The 18,056-nt window shown below is 38.6% G+C and overlaps 3 protein-coding genes across 3 annotated transcripts in view; 1 reads left to right on the top strand and 2 right to left on the bottom strand.

The window, feature by feature from the left end:
* The window catches only part of LOC140939136 (uncharacterized), a 5,219-nt gene extending 3,715 nt beyond the window's left edge, over positions 1-1,504 (bottom strand). Inside the window, exons 1-2 of the mRNA XM_073388697.1 lie at positions 1,363-1,504; positions 1-294 (exon numbers count right to left, since the gene is read on the bottom strand). The exon at positions 1-294 is cut by the window's left edge and continues 65 nt beyond it. Coding sequence (XP_073244798.1) covers positions 1-242 — 242 coding nt within the window. The 5' untranslated portion in view covers positions 243-294; positions 1,363-1,504. The remainder of the gene's footprint in view (positions 295-1,362) is intronic.
* Positions 1,505-1,647: 143 nt separating this feature from the next.
* LOC140939137 (tubulin-specific chaperone A-like) lies at positions 1,648-4,837 on the top strand. The gene is made up of 4 exons (XM_073388698.1): positions 1,648-1,761; positions 3,445-3,550; positions 3,836-3,922; positions 4,521-4,837. The coding sequence occupies exons 1-4, from the start codon at positions 1,715-1,717 to the stop codon at positions 4,602-4,604; spliced, it is 324 nt and encodes a 107-aa protein (XP_073244799.1). The 5' UTR covers positions 1,648-1,714; the 3' UTR covers positions 4,605-4,837.
* A 3,558-nt stretch (positions 4,838-8,395) lies between these two features.
* The window catches only part of LOC140936910 (S phase cyclin A-associated protein in the endoplasmic reticulum-like), a 32,871-nt gene continuing 23,210 nt past the window's right edge, over positions 8,396-18,056 (bottom strand). The window contains exons 25-34 of the mRNA XM_073386416.1: positions 16,846-17,051; positions 16,195-16,341; positions 13,659-13,735; positions 13,404-13,552; positions 12,995-13,056; positions 12,279-12,366; positions 11,360-11,439; positions 10,378-10,489; positions 9,459-9,519; positions 8,396-8,767 (exon numbers count right to left, since the gene is read on the bottom strand). Coding sequence (XP_073242517.1) covers positions 8,673-8,767; positions 9,459-9,519; positions 10,378-10,489; positions 11,360-11,439; positions 12,279-12,366; positions 12,995-13,056; positions 13,404-13,552; positions 13,659-13,735; positions 16,195-16,341; positions 16,846-17,051 — 1,077 coding nt within the window. The 3' untranslated portion in view covers positions 8,396-8,672. The remainder of the gene's footprint in view (positions 8,768-9,458; positions 9,520-10,377; positions 10,490-11,359; positions 11,440-12,278; positions 12,367-12,994; positions 13,057-13,403; positions 13,553-13,658; positions 13,736-16,194; positions 16,342-16,845; positions 17,052-18,056) is intronic.

Here is an 18,056-nt window from a genome sequence, read left to right as displayed (position 1 = left end):
TAAGGGAGTTCCTCTACAATAAAATCTGGAGGCCGGTGTGATCCAAATGGCTTCATGTGTCCCCGTTTAAACATCTCATCAGTTGTGAGATCATTCTTGTTGGCACTACAGGATTCACTATACTGACTGGTGTAGGAATTGGAACCTGCCTGGTTATTACACCGGTCATGACAAAGCATAAGGTTGGGAAGAGTAAGAATCAGAAGGAAAGAATAAAGCCAGATGGGTCTTGCAAAATCCATTTTTTCCAACAAGAGAGAAGAAAGTTTTCACCAACCTTCAGCTCCCTGTACCCTGAAGATAATGATGACTATTAGCAATTAAACGCACATATGAAGCACATGTCAGAATGAACTTTAATGAAACCAGAAAAATGACAACTAAAGTTAACAATACTTAGAATAAAACAGTAATTAACACTCAAATATAAAACTAGGATACTCAAATCACGGTCTGGAATTTTATTACACCTTCATTATATTCTGGTACTCTCATGAATGGTTAATTACAAATGTCAGAATAAATTAAGAACTTAAATTAATGAAGTAAGCGGAAGTGGTACTCTCATGAATGGTTGATTACAAATGTCAGAATAAATTAAGAACTTAAATTAATGAAGTAAGCGGAAGTGGAAATGTATTTATCATGGGTTATGTAACCTTTTCTTTGGGGTGTTACATGGTATGCTGTTCTGTTGTTTCATTAGCGGTGGGCTATATATATTTGAGTTGTTCTCATTTATATTCATTCGCGTCTTACGACCGTCCCGACGCCCTCAAAATTAAATACCCAGTGATCAGGGGTTTCTCTTCGACGTAGTTTTTTGCATGCTGCTATATGAAAGGTTTAGCACGTTTTGTATGTTTACTGAATCATTGTTATACGAGCATAGTTTAGATCATTTTGTTGGGTTGTTTTTCTTGCTGTAATTTTTTACATTTCCGAGTTTTCATTCTGTTTGTTGTATTATTTCCATCCATTCTGTTGATGAAGGCATAATAACGAGGGTCGCACACGGCTCGTGTTGACACACCCCAATTGAGGTTGCTTGTTACATGATAAATGTTTTATATTCGTTTGAGCGGGGTAGCGAATTAGAATATAAAATAGATTTATTAAAACCTACCTGAAGTATCGATAAAAGCGTGGACATAAGTAATGAACTTTAATACTCTTCATAATCATAAGCTTACTCTTCATAAGCATAAAATTGATTAGTTCTATTTAAGGCTAATGTTTTCTTTCCTAGTTGCAGATATGATATCAGACAAACTTCAAGAAACTTTTCCAACCAAAAGATGCGCTGCACCATGGCCATTGAACTGTATTGAGAAGCGCGAGTTCTGTGTGACCAGAGCTTACCTTCAGTTTACAAAAGCTGACTGTTATGACATTTATATCTGATGAAATCAGGAGACACAGCATGAACCGCAGCATTTCACTCTACAACAACAGAGTTTTGCGACAGCTGTAGTTTGCACCTGTCCATATGTCGGCTACGTTTGGTCTCCAGTGGCACTGCAACAGCTAATCAGCCTCGTCCTGACAAAGAGGTGTCAGTTGTGTTTTCCAAAAACAGTGATCCAGTTGACCAGCGGTTTCAACTCATGCGCTCTGACTTTTCTCATTCCCAGTCTTACTCGCTTATCTTCACCTTTTTGGCGGTCCTTATTTTCACCATTTTTCAGAATTGCTGTCAAGTTTTGCGTCGAAAATGGATCCGAAGCGTCAACTTAAAATAAAGACAGGTGTACTAAAAAGGTATGTTTCTTTTGCGGAGAATTTTTCACAAATGCGACGTATGTATAATAATAATACTCTGCCTTTTTTGGGTTGCACTAACTATATATAACTTGCGCGTTATATTGACGATCGTTATTATTTGACTTACGCTTGAGCTTAATTTGTTTTTCAAACTGTGATAATCTTTCCGTCTTGTTTAACATTTGATTCCCAAGTAAGGGTGGCAAGCTATGCCACCCTGTTTGACTGCCTTAATTCCATGGTCAGCATCCATTGTTTTCTTAACTGTGATCTTTATGGCCGTGATCTTGACGTCGCTTTCCTTGATCAATCGAAAGTTGTCTTTTACTTTGTCTTTTGTTTGTTATTCCGTGTAATTGCCAAAACAAAAAAAGAATATTTCATCAAATGTCCTGGGGCTGATATGAATTTCTTAATGATCCCATTTTCTATTAAGATGGCTGTGAGGTTTGTAACTATCAGCAGAGCTTTATAAGCGTGAATTTGAGTGAAAACCACCGCTTATAAGAACTAAAAGAAGACAATAGACCTTTTTCACGCGGTGCACGAGGCTAGCTGTGCATAAACAAAGCTTTTAAAATCTCCTGAGATAAAATGGCCGCCACGTGACAAAGGTCTATGGGGGATGTTCCATTTTTTATCCGCACCCCCTAAAGATGACTGAAATCCAAACCCTCAATTTTTTTTGGCACCTTTGAAAAATTTGTCCCAGAGTCCAAATTTGTTGACTTCTTTGAAGAGAAAATCTGAACTCTCCTGTTCGAAAACCCATCGTCCTTTGGGGGGGATAAAAAATGGAATGTTCCTAGTGCTTGTACATCTGTTATGGAACACTTCACCCTGACAGCAGAGGCTTTCTTTCGCTTGCACAATTTTTTCCTACTTGAGAAAGAGTCTGCGTAGATCAAGTAAGATCTTTGATGAGCATGTGCAGCATGTTGCTGGGATATAGTCTTGAACCAGGTCTAGTTGCTGTGCGCTTGTTACAGCATGCTCCATTGTGACCATTAGTTTATCAAGAAATGGATTCTCACTCTTCAATAAACCAGTTTGATGACAGAAAACAAGATACCACCTCAAAGCCTTGACACCATTTAGACAGAGCCTTTTTTCCCCTCACTCAAGAAGACAAAAGGAAGATCTGCTTGCAGGGCAGGGAACACTTCATCTGCTAATGAGCTTTATTTGAGACCTCCCATTGTTTTTGATAACTTTCGAACTATGAATATTATAGTTATCCTCTTCATACCCAATATTCTGTTATTCTATTTAATTGATCACCTCAGACATGTACATATAGTACAATGTTCGGTTAAATCTCTTTAATAATATTGAAACCAAAGGGACAGTAGCCTTTGATGCAGGCGTACTTGATACATGTAGGTGAGTGGCCTGTATGTTTCAGCCACAACCTGTGATTTGGAAAGCAGAGGAAGATTGGGGAGAGTGGAGCAAATAAAGCAGCATGCAAAGAAAGTTGTGTCCGATAGCCTGGGGCTAGTGGATTTTACTATGGGGCTAGTGAATTCTGTTCTTACCTTGCCCGCCTGGCAACTGAAATTTTTTAAGGAATTCAAATCACATAAGAACTGTTATCAACCCTGCTCATCATCAGGCTAGTTAAAATGACTTTTGTGCTAGTACGTGCTAACTACAGCTTGCCCGGTTTCTAATTTGCAGATCAAGCAAGGAAAAGGTGATGTATGAAAAGGAAGTTGTAGATCAAACAGCAAAAGTTGAGAAGATGAAAGAAGAGAAAAAGGATGAGCACGACATTAAGAAACAGGTTTGTTGTGTGACAACATTAGAATTATTGTGCGCCACAGTGAAGAAACTTTGTATTTATGCACATAAAAACTCTTATTTTCTATCCTGTGTTAATTAATAATATTTCTTTATGCGGAGTTTCTATCATTCTTTGCTTGTGATGCTATGTAGTTCATTAATCTAAGAATATATGAATAACATTTTATTTATAAAATCTATGAGTTCTTAAGGGCATTATTTTGCAAGAACGATGTTCCTACAGTTCTTTAGTCTAAGACTAATTGTGGCTTCAATTAAATTACAGATAGAAGTCCTTGAAGAGTCCAAAGTTATGATTCCAGATTGCAAAAGGAGAATTAAGACTGCCTATTCAGACCTGCAGGAACTTGTGGTAAGTGATAGTGATTCATCCAATGAACATTTTGAAACTTATGCTATATGGCTTTTACCACACTCTGTGTGTAGTTCATGAAATTATTAATTCATGATTAATATCCATTGTTAGTGGTTAAGACATAAATAGGAAAATATAAGTCCGGTGAGAGTGTGTTCTATGCTAAAAATCTAAAAATCGTTGTCTTCCAGGTCCTGGAAAACTACTCAAAAATTTCCTTTTCTCTTTACTTGACTGGACTTTCATAAATATTTTATTGCTGGATGAGTATGTGGTGTCATATAGGTTGCATTGTAGGATGGGAACTGTTAATTTCTTGAGGAAAACTACTGTTACATTTACGTTGTAAAAGCCTTTTACAAAATAGTGAAAGGTTTGTGTTCAGTGTTCTGTTTTTCTTTTTCCATATTGTACCTTGAAAAACTTCTTGTATTTCATTCTCCCTCACTGAGAAACTCTCAGAAATATTGAGTTTAATTTGTTGCAACATGCAGTGTGACAGTCAAGAAATGGCAAGTTCATTTAGTTAGAAATTGATGGATGAAAAGCCACAAACCACTAACACACTTGATTATTTTTACTTTCTTGTCTTTAGACTAAAACAGAGAATGATCTAGGTGATACAGAAGAATACAAAGCTGCCAAGCAACTTTTGGAAGAAACCAAGCTAGAAGATTAACCACTTGACAAGAAAATTGACCTAATATACACCATCCCTTCTATTTACAGTGTGAAGATACTAAAAAGAGTACGCAGTTTATCACAGTCAATATATAAGGGTAAATGTATAGTGTTCACTTCAGTGATGGTGGACACATGCTAGAATGTTAAAAATACTTGATCAAACACAGAAAAAGGTTTGCTTTTTAACTTTAACTTATAATGGAAAAATACAGTCAACTCTCTTGCTAAGATGGATACGGTCGGGTTGATCTGCACTTTTTGTTTTCTGGAGATAGCCTGCATAAAATGCCTTTTGTTCTCACTTTTCAACCGAGTGAGGAACACTAGACACGTGTGACAGGGTAAGGCATAGCAAAAAAATGCTTTTGCCCGTCGTGCGTGTGGCACTTCTTGCTCACTTCACGATTGCCTTTGCTCGCCTGTAATACACAAAAAAATAACGCCTGTTCTGCAGGCTAGAACTTGTTTTGTTTGATAGATCAGTTACTGCAGATGGACAAGGCAAAGACAGTGTAAGATACAATTATAGTGTAGAGAGGAGTAATTAAACAGCGCAAACAGCAAGTACTTTGGTGGACGCCAGAGTTTGTGACTGTTCATGGATAATAGTCTTTCGATTATCCATGGTCTGTTCTTTAATCTTTAATCACAGTTCGTAACCGTACATAACTGATACAAATGAACTAATACTAACATATACAATCGAACAAAAATACAAAAATGGTTAACAGGACGGTAGTAGGGGGAAACCAAATTCCCATGCTAAGACATACCCTCCAAAAAAGAAAAAAGAAAAAAAAAATTAATTAATTAATATATAAACATATACTGTGGAACTGTTTAAGGTTGAAAAATACCCTAAAAAGAGGATCATTTTGAAAATTTTCGAAAGTGACAGCTTAACCTAAGGTTATGGAAAACTTGAAAAGGTCATGGAAAAAGTCATGGAATTTGAAGAGCTCAAATGAGTACAAACCCTGTTAATCAAGGTTGCAGTAACTGTTATCAGCCTTGACCTTTGGCTCGGCTGGTAACACTTACCTCAACCTTGATTATTCCGGATATCACAAAAACCTCATCCAATAATTGTTTATTATTGTTCATCAGAGATAACAGGGTTTACCCTACCAATTGATAATCAAGTAAGACTGGAAAAATCTCTTTGTAAGAATTCCATTTGCTTTTCATCTGCATGCATGAAGTAATATTAACGTTTGAGTTTTGTTGACTGTGGACCACTTTTAGTAATATTTTAGAACACTCATTTTGTGGTATGGTTTACAACAACAACAGAAAAAAATGTATCGTTAGAAAAAAAAAAGTTGTCAATGGATAACTGCTGCATTACAAGTCCACTAAAACGCTAATATTTTTATTCGTCATATTGTTCTGTGGTTGATCAAACATTTTCCATAATTGGTTATAACTTCTTTAAGGGTTTTCAATCAATGATTGATTATAATCAATGATCAGCACATCACTACTTGTAGGTATGACAAAGAAACTTTTTTCCTCATGAACAATTTCTGTAGAATTACACATCTTTCCGAAACCATCTGAACCCCTTCATCAGTGACGCTTGAGGTTACTGTAGGTGTCCATTTTGGGAGATGTCAATCTCATATCGATGTAGGCATTTGTTAACAGAGAGTTGGCTGAATAAAATTTTATGTTTGTATTGTAAACTGTAGTAGTGGAGAGAAGGAGAGAAGTTGTGGTAAGAGAGAACTCTACTCACATAAAAACATCACTCCTCAATTCTCATGATAACCTATGCACCGAGACAATCAAGAGAAGTTTTAAGCCAATCACTCTTATTTAAGTAAGATCAATCATAAAATGTTCTAGTTTCTACTCCTCTGTAGCTGTTAAATTATTATTAATATTATTATATGTAACTTTTGGAAATAAACTATGAAATATACAGCATTTCTGTCTCCTGTTTGCCTAGTGTCTTCAGAACTGTACTTCTGCAGCACCCAGTGGCTTATGGCGACTTGCCTTTTCCATACCATGACAAGGTTTTCGCATAATAAGGGTAGGCTCAATAGAATGGAGAAGATAATACCTCATGTTGCCACGGTAGCAACATTTCAGGGTCTCAACAAACTGTGGTCCTGCAAATATGGCAAAAGATTTTGCATGCTTGACTTTCTGTGCACGATTGCACTCAGAACAAAACGGTAGCCCATACTTTTCTTCCATTGCTTGACAATGGAAATAGCGATCTCTGTCAAGAAAGATTGTTCAGATGCAGAAGTTGTGCTACCATGGTAATGTGATGTCACACTCCTCTCTATTACTAGCCGCTGTTCAGGAACCCCATGCTCCTTCCTTGGAAAGCAAAAGTCTCTTTCCAGAGAAGAACATGACTGGACTCAAAGGAGCATTAAAATCAAGCCCATTATCAGGGATGTCACTAAGATTTCAAATTGTGGGGTAAATACAAATTCTAGGATGGGAATCAAAAATCAAACAGCTGGGGATTTCTTCTGGTTCTCTTTCTCTTAATCTCTTCCATTTTCCATGAAAGTAGCCAGGGGTGATGGACATAGTAGCTTGGGGAAATCTCTGTCCCCAAGCCCTTGATGACAGCCCTAATTATACCAATGCTGTGCAAGATGTCATAGGTTCAGTGTCTGGGCTTGCTTTCATTGAAAAAACTGACATTCAAGTAATCATTCAATAAGGCCTCACTAAAATTTCCCATTGTCTCATGAAATCAATTTTGAGGTTGGGCATGAAGAACATTAAAAGATTATTATTTATGTAGCTGAAGACTTCCATAGTAGTTGAAGAAAGAATTTAATATTATTTAAAAGACAACATACTGTAATACTCCGAAAATAATCCCCTCTAAATATAAGCCCCCCCCCCCGACCAAACTCGTAACGCCAAAAACCGTCCGTTAAATCGCCCCTCCGAATATAAGCCTTTGAGGTTTGTACTTGGAAATTGCCCTCAAATACAAAATAAAACAAAGCAAAAACGGTACAGTAACGAATTTTGTATCTGCCAAAGAACTATTATGTGTCCCAAGTGATTGCAGACAGAAAGTGTCACAGTTTATTGCTGTTTGAGTAGTTCACTCTTCACTCTTAGCTTTGATTTCCTCGGTCCATATAGACGAAGGACTTGCATGGCTACGCTTTAGAAAGGTCTATGTCCTCAAGGCGAGTGTCAGTAAAAACGTTCTGCAAATTACTGACACTGAAATTTTCTTTTTACTATAAGCTAACCCAATCGATTTTGAGACGCAAATTTCCCTCCAAGTATAAGCCTAGCCAATTTAGAAATGCAAACAACCCTCCGTATAATGCCCCTCTGCATATAGGCCCCTCCAAAAATAAGCCCCTCAAAAAGGGCCGGGGCTTATTTTCGGAATTTTACGGTACCGTGTGTCCCAACACTTAAATGGTTTGTTCTTCTAAAACAGCCCTGGTTTGAACATAATTTTGCCCTTTCTCAAAAAAATACTGGCCTGGGATGGGATAGGGGGCTTTCTGGTTACAACTCTGGGGACAAATTTGAACAGATTATATACATAAAAAAATGAGACTTGTTCTTCATTATTTTATTACCACAAATAAGAAACCATATGCGCTTATTTTAAATAGTATACTTGAACATGAACTATGTATGTGTACACTCATGGAGAAAAAGCTAAAAACAGTTCCCTAGTCGTAAACACGAGCATTATTATTAATATTACACTGTCTTTACTATTTTCTCAATTAAAAAGCAAGATAAAGGATAAGGTTTTCGGGGGGGGGGGGGGGGGGCAGGATGCTAACTCACTGAAAGTTATTTTTGTTTTGTACAAAACAAACCTGCTATATAATTTACAAGTCACCCATGAAATAACTAGCAAACGTATCTGATTAAATTTAAATAATACAATAACCAAATTTACATCGCCACAAGTTCATAAATACTCTTTCACATGATATTATTTACACACTGATATTTGGACGTGCAAATTTCTTACGCTTTGTTCAACTTATAAATTTTATTGCCTTCTTTAGCTAGCCTACACAAAGTATTAGAAGTGAGGCTAATTGAGTTACTGTGAAGAACCTAAAAGGAATTGCCTTGCTTCTTCCCACTTTGATGTCGGGAATCTGTTAACAAGAGCAAACCGCTGGGAGACCTCTCCATCTGAAGCAGAAAACGAAAATGTCACTGAAACCTTAGCCTCAGAAAACAGCCGACATTTGGCGACGCTACCACTGGTTTCCCGGCCAAATGACGTCTGCGAAACGAGCGCACAAATTCCATACTGATGACGCGTCACTACCCAAATCTGGGTAGTGCTTCTGAATGGTTGAATCAAATTTCCCAGGCAGCACGACCAATCAGAAGCACTACCCAGATCTGGGTAGTGACGAGTCATCAGTATGGAATTTCTGCGCTCGTTTCTCAGACGTCATTTGGCGGGGAAACCAGTGGTAGCGTCGCCAAATGTCGGCTGCTTGAAACTTCACTACCGTTTTGTCTCGTTCAACTTGTCAAATGTTGGAGAGTTTTTCTGGAGTTTAATTCTAAAGGACTGTTTGCAAGAGAAGAAAAAGAAAAAAAGAAAATCGTCTTCTGGCGTCCACGTCCTCCCCAAAACGTAAAATTAGGGATTTTCACGTCGTAGACGTGCAACGATGACAGAGAAATATAAAAAAGAGTGTGATGTTGTTTTGCTTATCTAAACCAATTCCTTTTTTTGACGTGATCATTGCCGTCACCGTTGTCGTTGCTAGGTTCCAAATTTTTAAGTGTCTGTGAGTAGCGACTGACTGAAAGCCTTGAAAGCGTCTTCGTGTAAGAAAATGTTTGATGCAAACAACCAAAAACATACCTGATCGCCTTCCACTCTGAGAGGGTAACAATTGATCATGCTGTAAATCCAACATTTGTTCCTAGAAACCAAAAGGCTTTTAGTTACAACCAGCAGGTGTCAAGGGTTCCAAAGAGTTCTTTGCTACAAGGAGTTCCTCATTTTTCTTACGGACATTAACGAGCGCGTGCGAAAATAGCCACCCCACGTGAAATACCTACATGTGAAAATTACAAACCTTTTGTGGGTAGTAGTATAAACAAATAATAGCATGATTTGTACGTGATATGTGGCATAAATACCACTCGTGATATTTCAAAATTGTCTCAAATTTCACTCGCCTAACGGCTCGTGAAATTACGTATAACAATTTCGAAATATCACTCGTGGCATTTATGCCAAATATCACTACAAATCATGCTATTACCTATACATATCACGTACAAATCATGCTATTATTTGTTTATACGACTACCCGCAAAAGGTTTGTAATTTTCACATGTAGGTATTTCAAATTAAGCTGAAATACCTCTGCTCTAAGCCAATTAAATTGCAGTAATTTCTCATGTAGTAGTATAACATGGGGAAAACCCAAATCCGGATTCCTGAATCCGAAAACGGTTTCTACGATATTCCTTTACGATAAAAAATTACGCTCTGAATCGGTTCATTAGATCAAGTCTGAATCGGATTTCGGGTTTTTACGGATCTGAAAAAAGCATAATTAACAGTATGAAAACGCCACGTTCTCACTAGTCTGCTACACAGTCGTTTTTAGTGTCATCACGCAACGCTCCTCCCCACTCACTGGTGGGGAGAAGCGTTGCGTGACAACACTAAAAACGGCTGAGTAGCAGACTACGTTCTCACCGGTTTTCGCCGCCGCCGTCGTCGTTGTGGCTCCTAAACAACATACACGAGGCGGGCGAACATAACATACCTCAATATAGTTCTCGAGCAAGGCGCAGCTCACTTCTTGTTCAATTATCTTCTTGTTTTCTTCATTTTGAAAACAAGCGGCGATTAGAGTTGGAAATAAGACGTTTCTGAGTCTGAAAAGAAAAATAACACCGCCAAGAAAATTAGAACGAAACTGAAACTGACTTAATTAGAGAAAATTGAACAACGGAGTTAAAAATAACAAAACTTGCGATTCTGAGATGATGACTGAAGCATTTTCAAAGGCTGGTCAAAACCATCAAATACGGTGTTGATGATTGTAATCGTTTTAGTAATCGTACGATGTTTAGTAGTTGAGTAAGATTAAAGTACGGTCCGAAGGCCAACTTGCAACGGTTTTGGCTCGTTTCTTAGAAATGAGGTTAAACCTAGGTACAAACGGACACAACAACTCCCAACATTGTTGGCCCGACAGTATTGGGAGTTGTTGCGTCCGTTTACACATAGCTAAAAGTTTGACCGGTTTGAACCTTTGTGCAACAACTCCCAACAACCCGCAAAAACATGCAATAGGGTGTGCAAACGGACGCAAAATGTAACATCCAACAATGTTGCGTCCATTTACACGGGGCTTAGCAGTTTGTTTTACGTGTTTTTTTTGTACAATCAGTAAACTGTTTTATAAGCGTTCTGTGTCAATAACCGGCCAGTAAACAGCCTTAAGAAGACCTAACCTCAGGCGTTTGCACTGAAACACCTGAACTGAAACCCGACACGTCGGATCTACAGCTACTCTTTCAAATCTGACTGCCGTTTTGAATGGTCGCGTTTTTGGTAGCACGAAAACAAGTCCTTCGTGTTTCTTCGGCCTCTAGTTGTAATTGGTGTACGGCTTTCAAAACCAATAAAACTACAATCTTGAATGTAAACGTTGCGTCTCATAAAAGAGCGTCCACACTCACTGAGATTGTGCGTTAACTAAACTAGTTTTACAAAACACACCATGCGCAAGGAAATCTTACCTTGGATCACTAAAATATTGAAATGGTAAAGAACACAGATGCTGTAGTAACGTAGGAGGTCTTCCAGTCTGAACAAATACCTAAAATAATAATCACGGGCAGTTTATTGGAAAGAAGGCAGATATAACGTCTTTCACAAAAGGACAAATGTTGCAGCGTGTAATTGCGCCTCGGGGTAAATGGAGGCCTTAAGAGCCGACGAGGGCGACGGCAACGAGAACGTCAAAAAAGCAATACGTATAACAAGGAAAAAACAACGTTGGACGAGGACCACGCTTTTTTTTGTACATGATTTCTTTGCCCTCACTGCTCCGCTACGACGTAAAAATGCCTAATTTCACGTTTTGTGGAGAACGCAAACAAGGGACGACAAAATTTTCTTTCTCTTTCTGCAGGAACGTGGTTGTGGTTCTTAGAAATTCAAGTCCAGGAGAGTTCGCCTACATTTGACAAAGTAAGTGACTGGGGGAAATCACGATGAAGATTGAAAGAACGCGAATTCTCTTTCTAAGCGACTTTTTTGCCGCCGCCGCCGTCCTCAGATCTTGGCTATCTGCAACGGACACGACAACTTCCAGCATTGTTGGTCTAACGATGTTGGGATTTGTTGCGTGCGCGTTTGCAGTAGTGCGCAAACGGACGCAACAACTCCCAACAACACGCAACAGGGTGTACAAACGGACGCAACATTTAACATCCAACAATAGTGCGTCCGTTTACACGGGCCTTTACCACCCCAATAAATGATACGCCCAATCATTCTGCAAGAAACGCTAGCATGCGTTGTAATTTATTTCGAAAACAATTTAACCGTTGTTCACAAATTCCTAAAAAGAAAATTAAGTAAACGAATAATACGGTTTAACCAGGCAGCATTATTTGCTTGGCTTCAGCCGCTTAGGCTCTAAGTAGCAATTACCTGGTTGTCGGTGTTCAAAACTGTGAAATAACCACCGATTAAAATCACTTCATGAAGGAGATCTTCATTCTTTCCTTCACTGCAGACACTGCGAGGATAAATGTACTAAAAATTAACGGATACGCAATAATAGATATGGCAATAAGGGTTGGAGAAGAGGCCCATGTCAGCCACAGTTTTAGACAACAGTAAAATCAATTTACCGCAGGAAATTTACCTTTGGCCGATATGTTTTAAAATGGGCCCTTATGAAACGCCTAAGATGCTAATGTTTTCGTTTTTAATAAATCTTGGAACATTAATTTGACCTTTTCTTTTCATCTCATGAATCTGACCGAATTTCGAGAAGTTATAGTTGCAACTTAGTCACTTTTTCCGCGTTGAACACTGACTAATTAGACTAGACTAATTATTGGTCTGCCGCAAAAGTAATAAGTTGAGCTTTTTCTTCCGCCAATCAAAAGCATCACTGGCTTAGCTATTATGCTGCGTGCCCCACTTCGCAGGAGTTACAAGCGTTATCTTCCCAAATTTTGCGGCCCAAACGATGAACGCGACCTCACTCTATAATCGCGTAAAACAGCTGGTAAACTCTTCCTACTCTACAGCGTAGCGATCTTTTTTAGCAAACATCTCGTATTTCTTTTGTTGCACGCGAAACAAAGTAAATAGGAGACGCCCGCACCCAGGAAAATCTTTGTGTGCAGAGTACTAACCACAAAAGATGACTAATTATGTGTCGAAATTCCAGAGAAACACCCTCAGCTCCCAGGGAGGTCTGTAAACAAAAGAAAGCAAACCAGCGTAAGAGGATCACAGCCAAATAAAGGGTGGGTCCTTCTGTTACCTACATTAAAGATCCTGTTTTACGAGCCTGTTGTATCTGTTATTTGAATAGGTCCAACGTCGGGCTTCACATGTGGCGAACATAATGCAAATGAAGGAGAACAAGGGCTTGGTTATCAATGATAGCTTCCAGTGTTAAAGATGGTAGGCCTTGCCTGGCCTGAGTAGCCAGCGGGATCGTTAGCCCGAGCAAAGTTTTAGTAGAGGAGCTGCGCCGGCTAGGCATCGCCTCGACAGCTTTCCCTATACAAGTGCAAATCCGAAAACGGCCCCTCCTACCTGTAAAACGTTTAAATCCACTGTTGCCATGAAGTTTAACATACAGAGTGCATCAGTAACCAAGTTAATGGTGGCATCTGGAAGTGTTGGGTTTGAGGATTGTGCATTCGCCGTACTCATTAGGGTGGCATAGAGAAACGACACGATTTCTACAACAATAAAGAAAGATTTCTCGAGTTTGAAGCAGAGCACAACAAATCAAATCAAATCAAGACATAGACTTAACTTTGATACAAATGAACTCCACTGACTTACCTATAAGTTCTGTCTGTTGAAATGTCGCAATAAATTGAGTGAGGTCTTCTTTTCTGTTTTCAAAAATATTGCTCGATCTAGGAAGGAAAAAAGGTAGAAAGATCTTCAGAGAAAGCAGATAGGCATGTTAATGAGATAGCGTAACTATCTATTACTTGAAGGTTCTGCGGTAAGTGGTATATGTAGTCTGTTGATTAAAAACAAAAAGAAAAAGAATACTATAATTAATGTGAGTAAGTGCGTGAGCTGGAGCGAGGAGATTCAATTGGAAATGTGGGTGATAAAAAACACAAGACCAACCACCCCCCTTCGGCACAAAAATGACTGACCCACCCCTAAAGCAAGGTTGGAAATTGCATGACCCACCCCCTAGTTAAAACATGGATGTTTGGTTTCCTCTAAGGCCATACCCTTTTTTTCCTTCGTTTACCGTCGAACGCGTTTCCTGATATTGGGGTCGGTCGGTCGGATTGAAAAAAAAAAAACCTAAAAAAATTCACAAGAAGTCTCGGAATAGTAGGCCCTGGTACCCCAGGACGACGTTAAAAGTTAACATTCACATATTTGGATTAAAAAAATGTACAGTGTACTGTGAAAAATGTTCATGTCTTTGTTCCTGTTTTTCTCTGTGCCGTTACTGTGCTCATTTTTCAGATTAAAAGAATTATTTCAAGTGAAAAATGGTGTAACTACGTCGTTACTTTTTTTTGTTTTGAAAATGCCAAATATTTGGGTCGGTCGGATGACGGTAAACGGAGAAAGAAAAAGAGGATGGCCTAACCTTGTTCTGTGCTTGACAAAATTTGTTGATACACTGCTACAACCAATATCAAAATAACAGAAATCATACCTTTCACTGAAAAGACAAATGTGAAAAACCGAACATTTCTTGTTTCGATGGACGTTATGAGTCTTGACACAAATATACAGCAAAACGAGGGTATATTGAAGTTGTCTGTCACAAAGCATATGAAAATGTCTACAAAGACAACCCATTCCTACACATTACTTGCCGGAAATTCTTAGATTAATCCTCAAAGAAAATTTCTTCCACTTCAATGGAAATCACTACCTACAAAACCATGGAACTGCAATGGGCACAAAGACAGCAGTTTTGATTCCTTTGCCAATATTTTCATGACATATATTGAAACAACAACTCTAAGCAAAACTGTCTTTAGAACAACAGTTTGGAAATGCTACATACACGATATCTTTTCCCTATGGGACATGAGTAAACCAGATATTGAAGCCTTCATTGAACAAGCAAACTTACACCACCCAACTATTAAATTCACGGCCGAAACATTTGACACTGAGATGCAGCGTTTTTAGACACGGTTGTATACAAAGGCACAAGATTCAAGAAAATATCTATCCTTGATGCAAAGACACATTTTAAACAAACGGAAACCTTTTTGCACGCACATTTCACCTCGTGTCACCCTCCAAGTGTTAAAAAAGGATTTGTCAAAGGAGAAGCCTTGAGAATCCTACGAAAAAACTCCCCAGAAACAACCTTTGAGGAAAAATTAAAAAAAAAACGCTTGATGGACAGAGGCTACCCACAAACTTTGATAGAAGACCTACTATCAGAAATAAAATTCACAAAAACGAGTCTAAACTCCTAAAACAAAACATACAAGGAGGAAAAAGAAATATTGCCATTTGTGACACAATACCAACCCTCAATGTCTACTATAAAGGAAGCTTGAATAATAAAAATGGAATCTTGTACAAAACCAACCATAACTTCAATAAATTTTTAAGGAACCACCAATCATTTCCTTACAAAAAAGGAAAATCATTAAAGGACATGCTCGTTAGAGCCAGAAAAAAAAAAGGTTAACAAAGGGTTTCACGTCCGTATAGATGCATGTGCGGCCTGTCACCCGTTGCATTTTCTCGCACAACAGGTTTGTGAGTATTTTAGCAATAATTCCAGCTGGCTGTGTTTTATATAACAAGTGTGGTCAACCGTCTCGTTAGTAGTTAGTGCCTATCTATGTAAAAAAAATAGGGTGACCCACCCCCTAAGGGTAGCTGAAAATTGCACGACCCACCCCTTCGACAAGGCTCAAAACCTCATGACCCACCCCCTCTCTGCTCCGGCCCACCCCCGCCTATACTTTTTGACCAGTCCCTAAGGGCGCTTTTATATTAATACTAGAAACCTTTAGATTCGAGGACGAGATTTTACTTGACGTTTTCTCGGCGCGTATCCTCAAAAAATAGACACCCCGGAAAGCTTAATTTTACTTTTTACTTAGAAGAATAAGTTGACACGATTAACTGTTATTAAAGGAGGTTATGCCCTCTGCAGATCGCAAAATGGTAAAACTTCTAACATTTGATAACTTGTTTCCGACACTACGACATTCTCGCTAAAACTCGTAATAGAGTGAGAATGACGTCACGATCGGCTATTGCGTTTTCGCGCCAAAATGACGTTGGTTCACACTAAGTATTGAGAAAATCTCTTGTCTTAGAATCTAAAGGTCTCTATTAAAATAATAAAAGACGGCAATTTGCTCACCGTGATCCTAGGTACTGAGCGGTGGCAGATAACAGAGCTAAACAGGCCTGAGCGTAACTAACAGCCGCAAGATCATCGTTAAGTGGTCCGTGAATCGTGCTAAAGAACGTTCGGATGTCATCAACTACGCCGGAGCACACCACATAGCTAAAAGACAGATCAAACAACAGTCAAGGCTACGTCGAGGCATCTGACAACTCTAACCTGGCATTTAGTGCTTAACCTGCTTGTTGACAAGCTCATCAACGGCAAGTTACACAATGGCACGATAGAGGTGAACCGCATACTGAGAAGTCAACGCGTTCTAGAATAGCCTGGAAATAAACGCATCGCCAGGTGTGCATCTTCCATAGCTTGGTATAGATGGTCGATAATACGACTGAGCCCGCTGATACACGAGGGAGAACAGCGGTATAAACCATATATAGTCGGCGATCCCCGGATGGTGATCTGGTGAGTAGCCTCTGTGACCTCCCCTTTGAAAAATCCTGGCTACGCCCCTGCCCGGCCAGAATTATAGCGCGTGCCCGTTACTATTAGTAGTACGTTTACGCAACAAGAAGGCAGAAAAAAGAGGACGGTAAAACACTTGTCTGCTTCCCCGTCCTGTTGCGTAAGCTCACTACTGACAGAAGTGAGGCCTCAATTTACCTGATCAAATCCACCATTCTCTGAACTAGTGTGGCTACTTCCTTCTCTTCAGGTGATGCTGTGGCAAAGCATTGGAGAACTGTAGCCAACACTTTTAACAGCGCAGTAGCCAGGGGATCTGGAAGCGAATGGTTTGTAGAACTACCTGCGGTTTCTTTTTCCTTTTCCCCTGATTTCTTTGAGGTGCCTTGTGATGACGAGACGCCCTGTGAGATCATATAATTCGAGCAACTAGTAAAATGATCTAAGATGAAACTTAACTCATTTTTATTCCTTTTCTTAGTATATCCGCGACAATGTCTGTATCACGCTAAAAACAAGAACGCCAGTTTTCTCAATACCAAAACACGATCATCATCATCATCATTAATGATAATAATAATAATAATAATAATAATAATAATAATAATAATAATAATAATAATAATACCTAAACTGGGCATACGTATGATCGAATGTCCATCACATTATAACAAGTTATAACACGATCCCTTTACACATTGTATACATAGGTGAAACCCTAGGGCGAGGAAAGAACGAACCTTAAGCATGTTAGGTCATTCGCCATGGGAAAATGCACAAAATAAAATGAGAGACATCACTCAAGGGAAATGAACTGATGTGTATCATCTGCAGTGATTCACAATAAAATGTTGTTCAAAATAGGGTCATTTATAAAGTAAAGAAAGGAATACATTTATTTCAATTTAATGGCAAAGGTTTCAGGTAAGTGTTAAAAAGAAAGGCATTGCCATAAGGACGGTCTGTAAAAGGGTCAAAGACCCCATACAAGACAGACCACCTTTTAAAAAGTATTCATATCACAAAAACTAAGATTATATAAGACAAACAATGTAAAAATGCATATGGAGATATGTACAATCAATAAAATAACAATAATAATAATAATAATAATAATAATAATAATAATAATAAAACATGAACATCAAAAAATATGAACATCTTCCGACGGCTAACTTTCATCTGTATTTAGCGCAAAAGTATACATTTGGTGTTATCCATGCTTCTCAAACTCATTAACAATTCATTAAGAAAATACAAAGGAAATTAATGTTTAATGAGTGTTTGGAAATCAGACGAAAAACTGCGCATTTTTGCATCCTTAATTTCTCCTTCTAAAATCACTTTGTTTGAGAAGTCATATCAAGCATTCGACATAGTGTTTCATCACTAGATGAAACACCTCGAAG

Source organism: Porites lutea, chromosome 5 (genome assembly GCF_958299795.1).
Source record: "Porites lutea chromosome 5, jaPorLute2.1, whole genome shotgun sequence".
NCBI classification, from domain to species: Eukaryota; Metazoa; Cnidaria; class Anthozoa; order Scleractinia; family Poritidae; genus Porites; species Porites lutea.
This window is presented reverse-complemented; position numbering and strand designations above follow the sequence as displayed.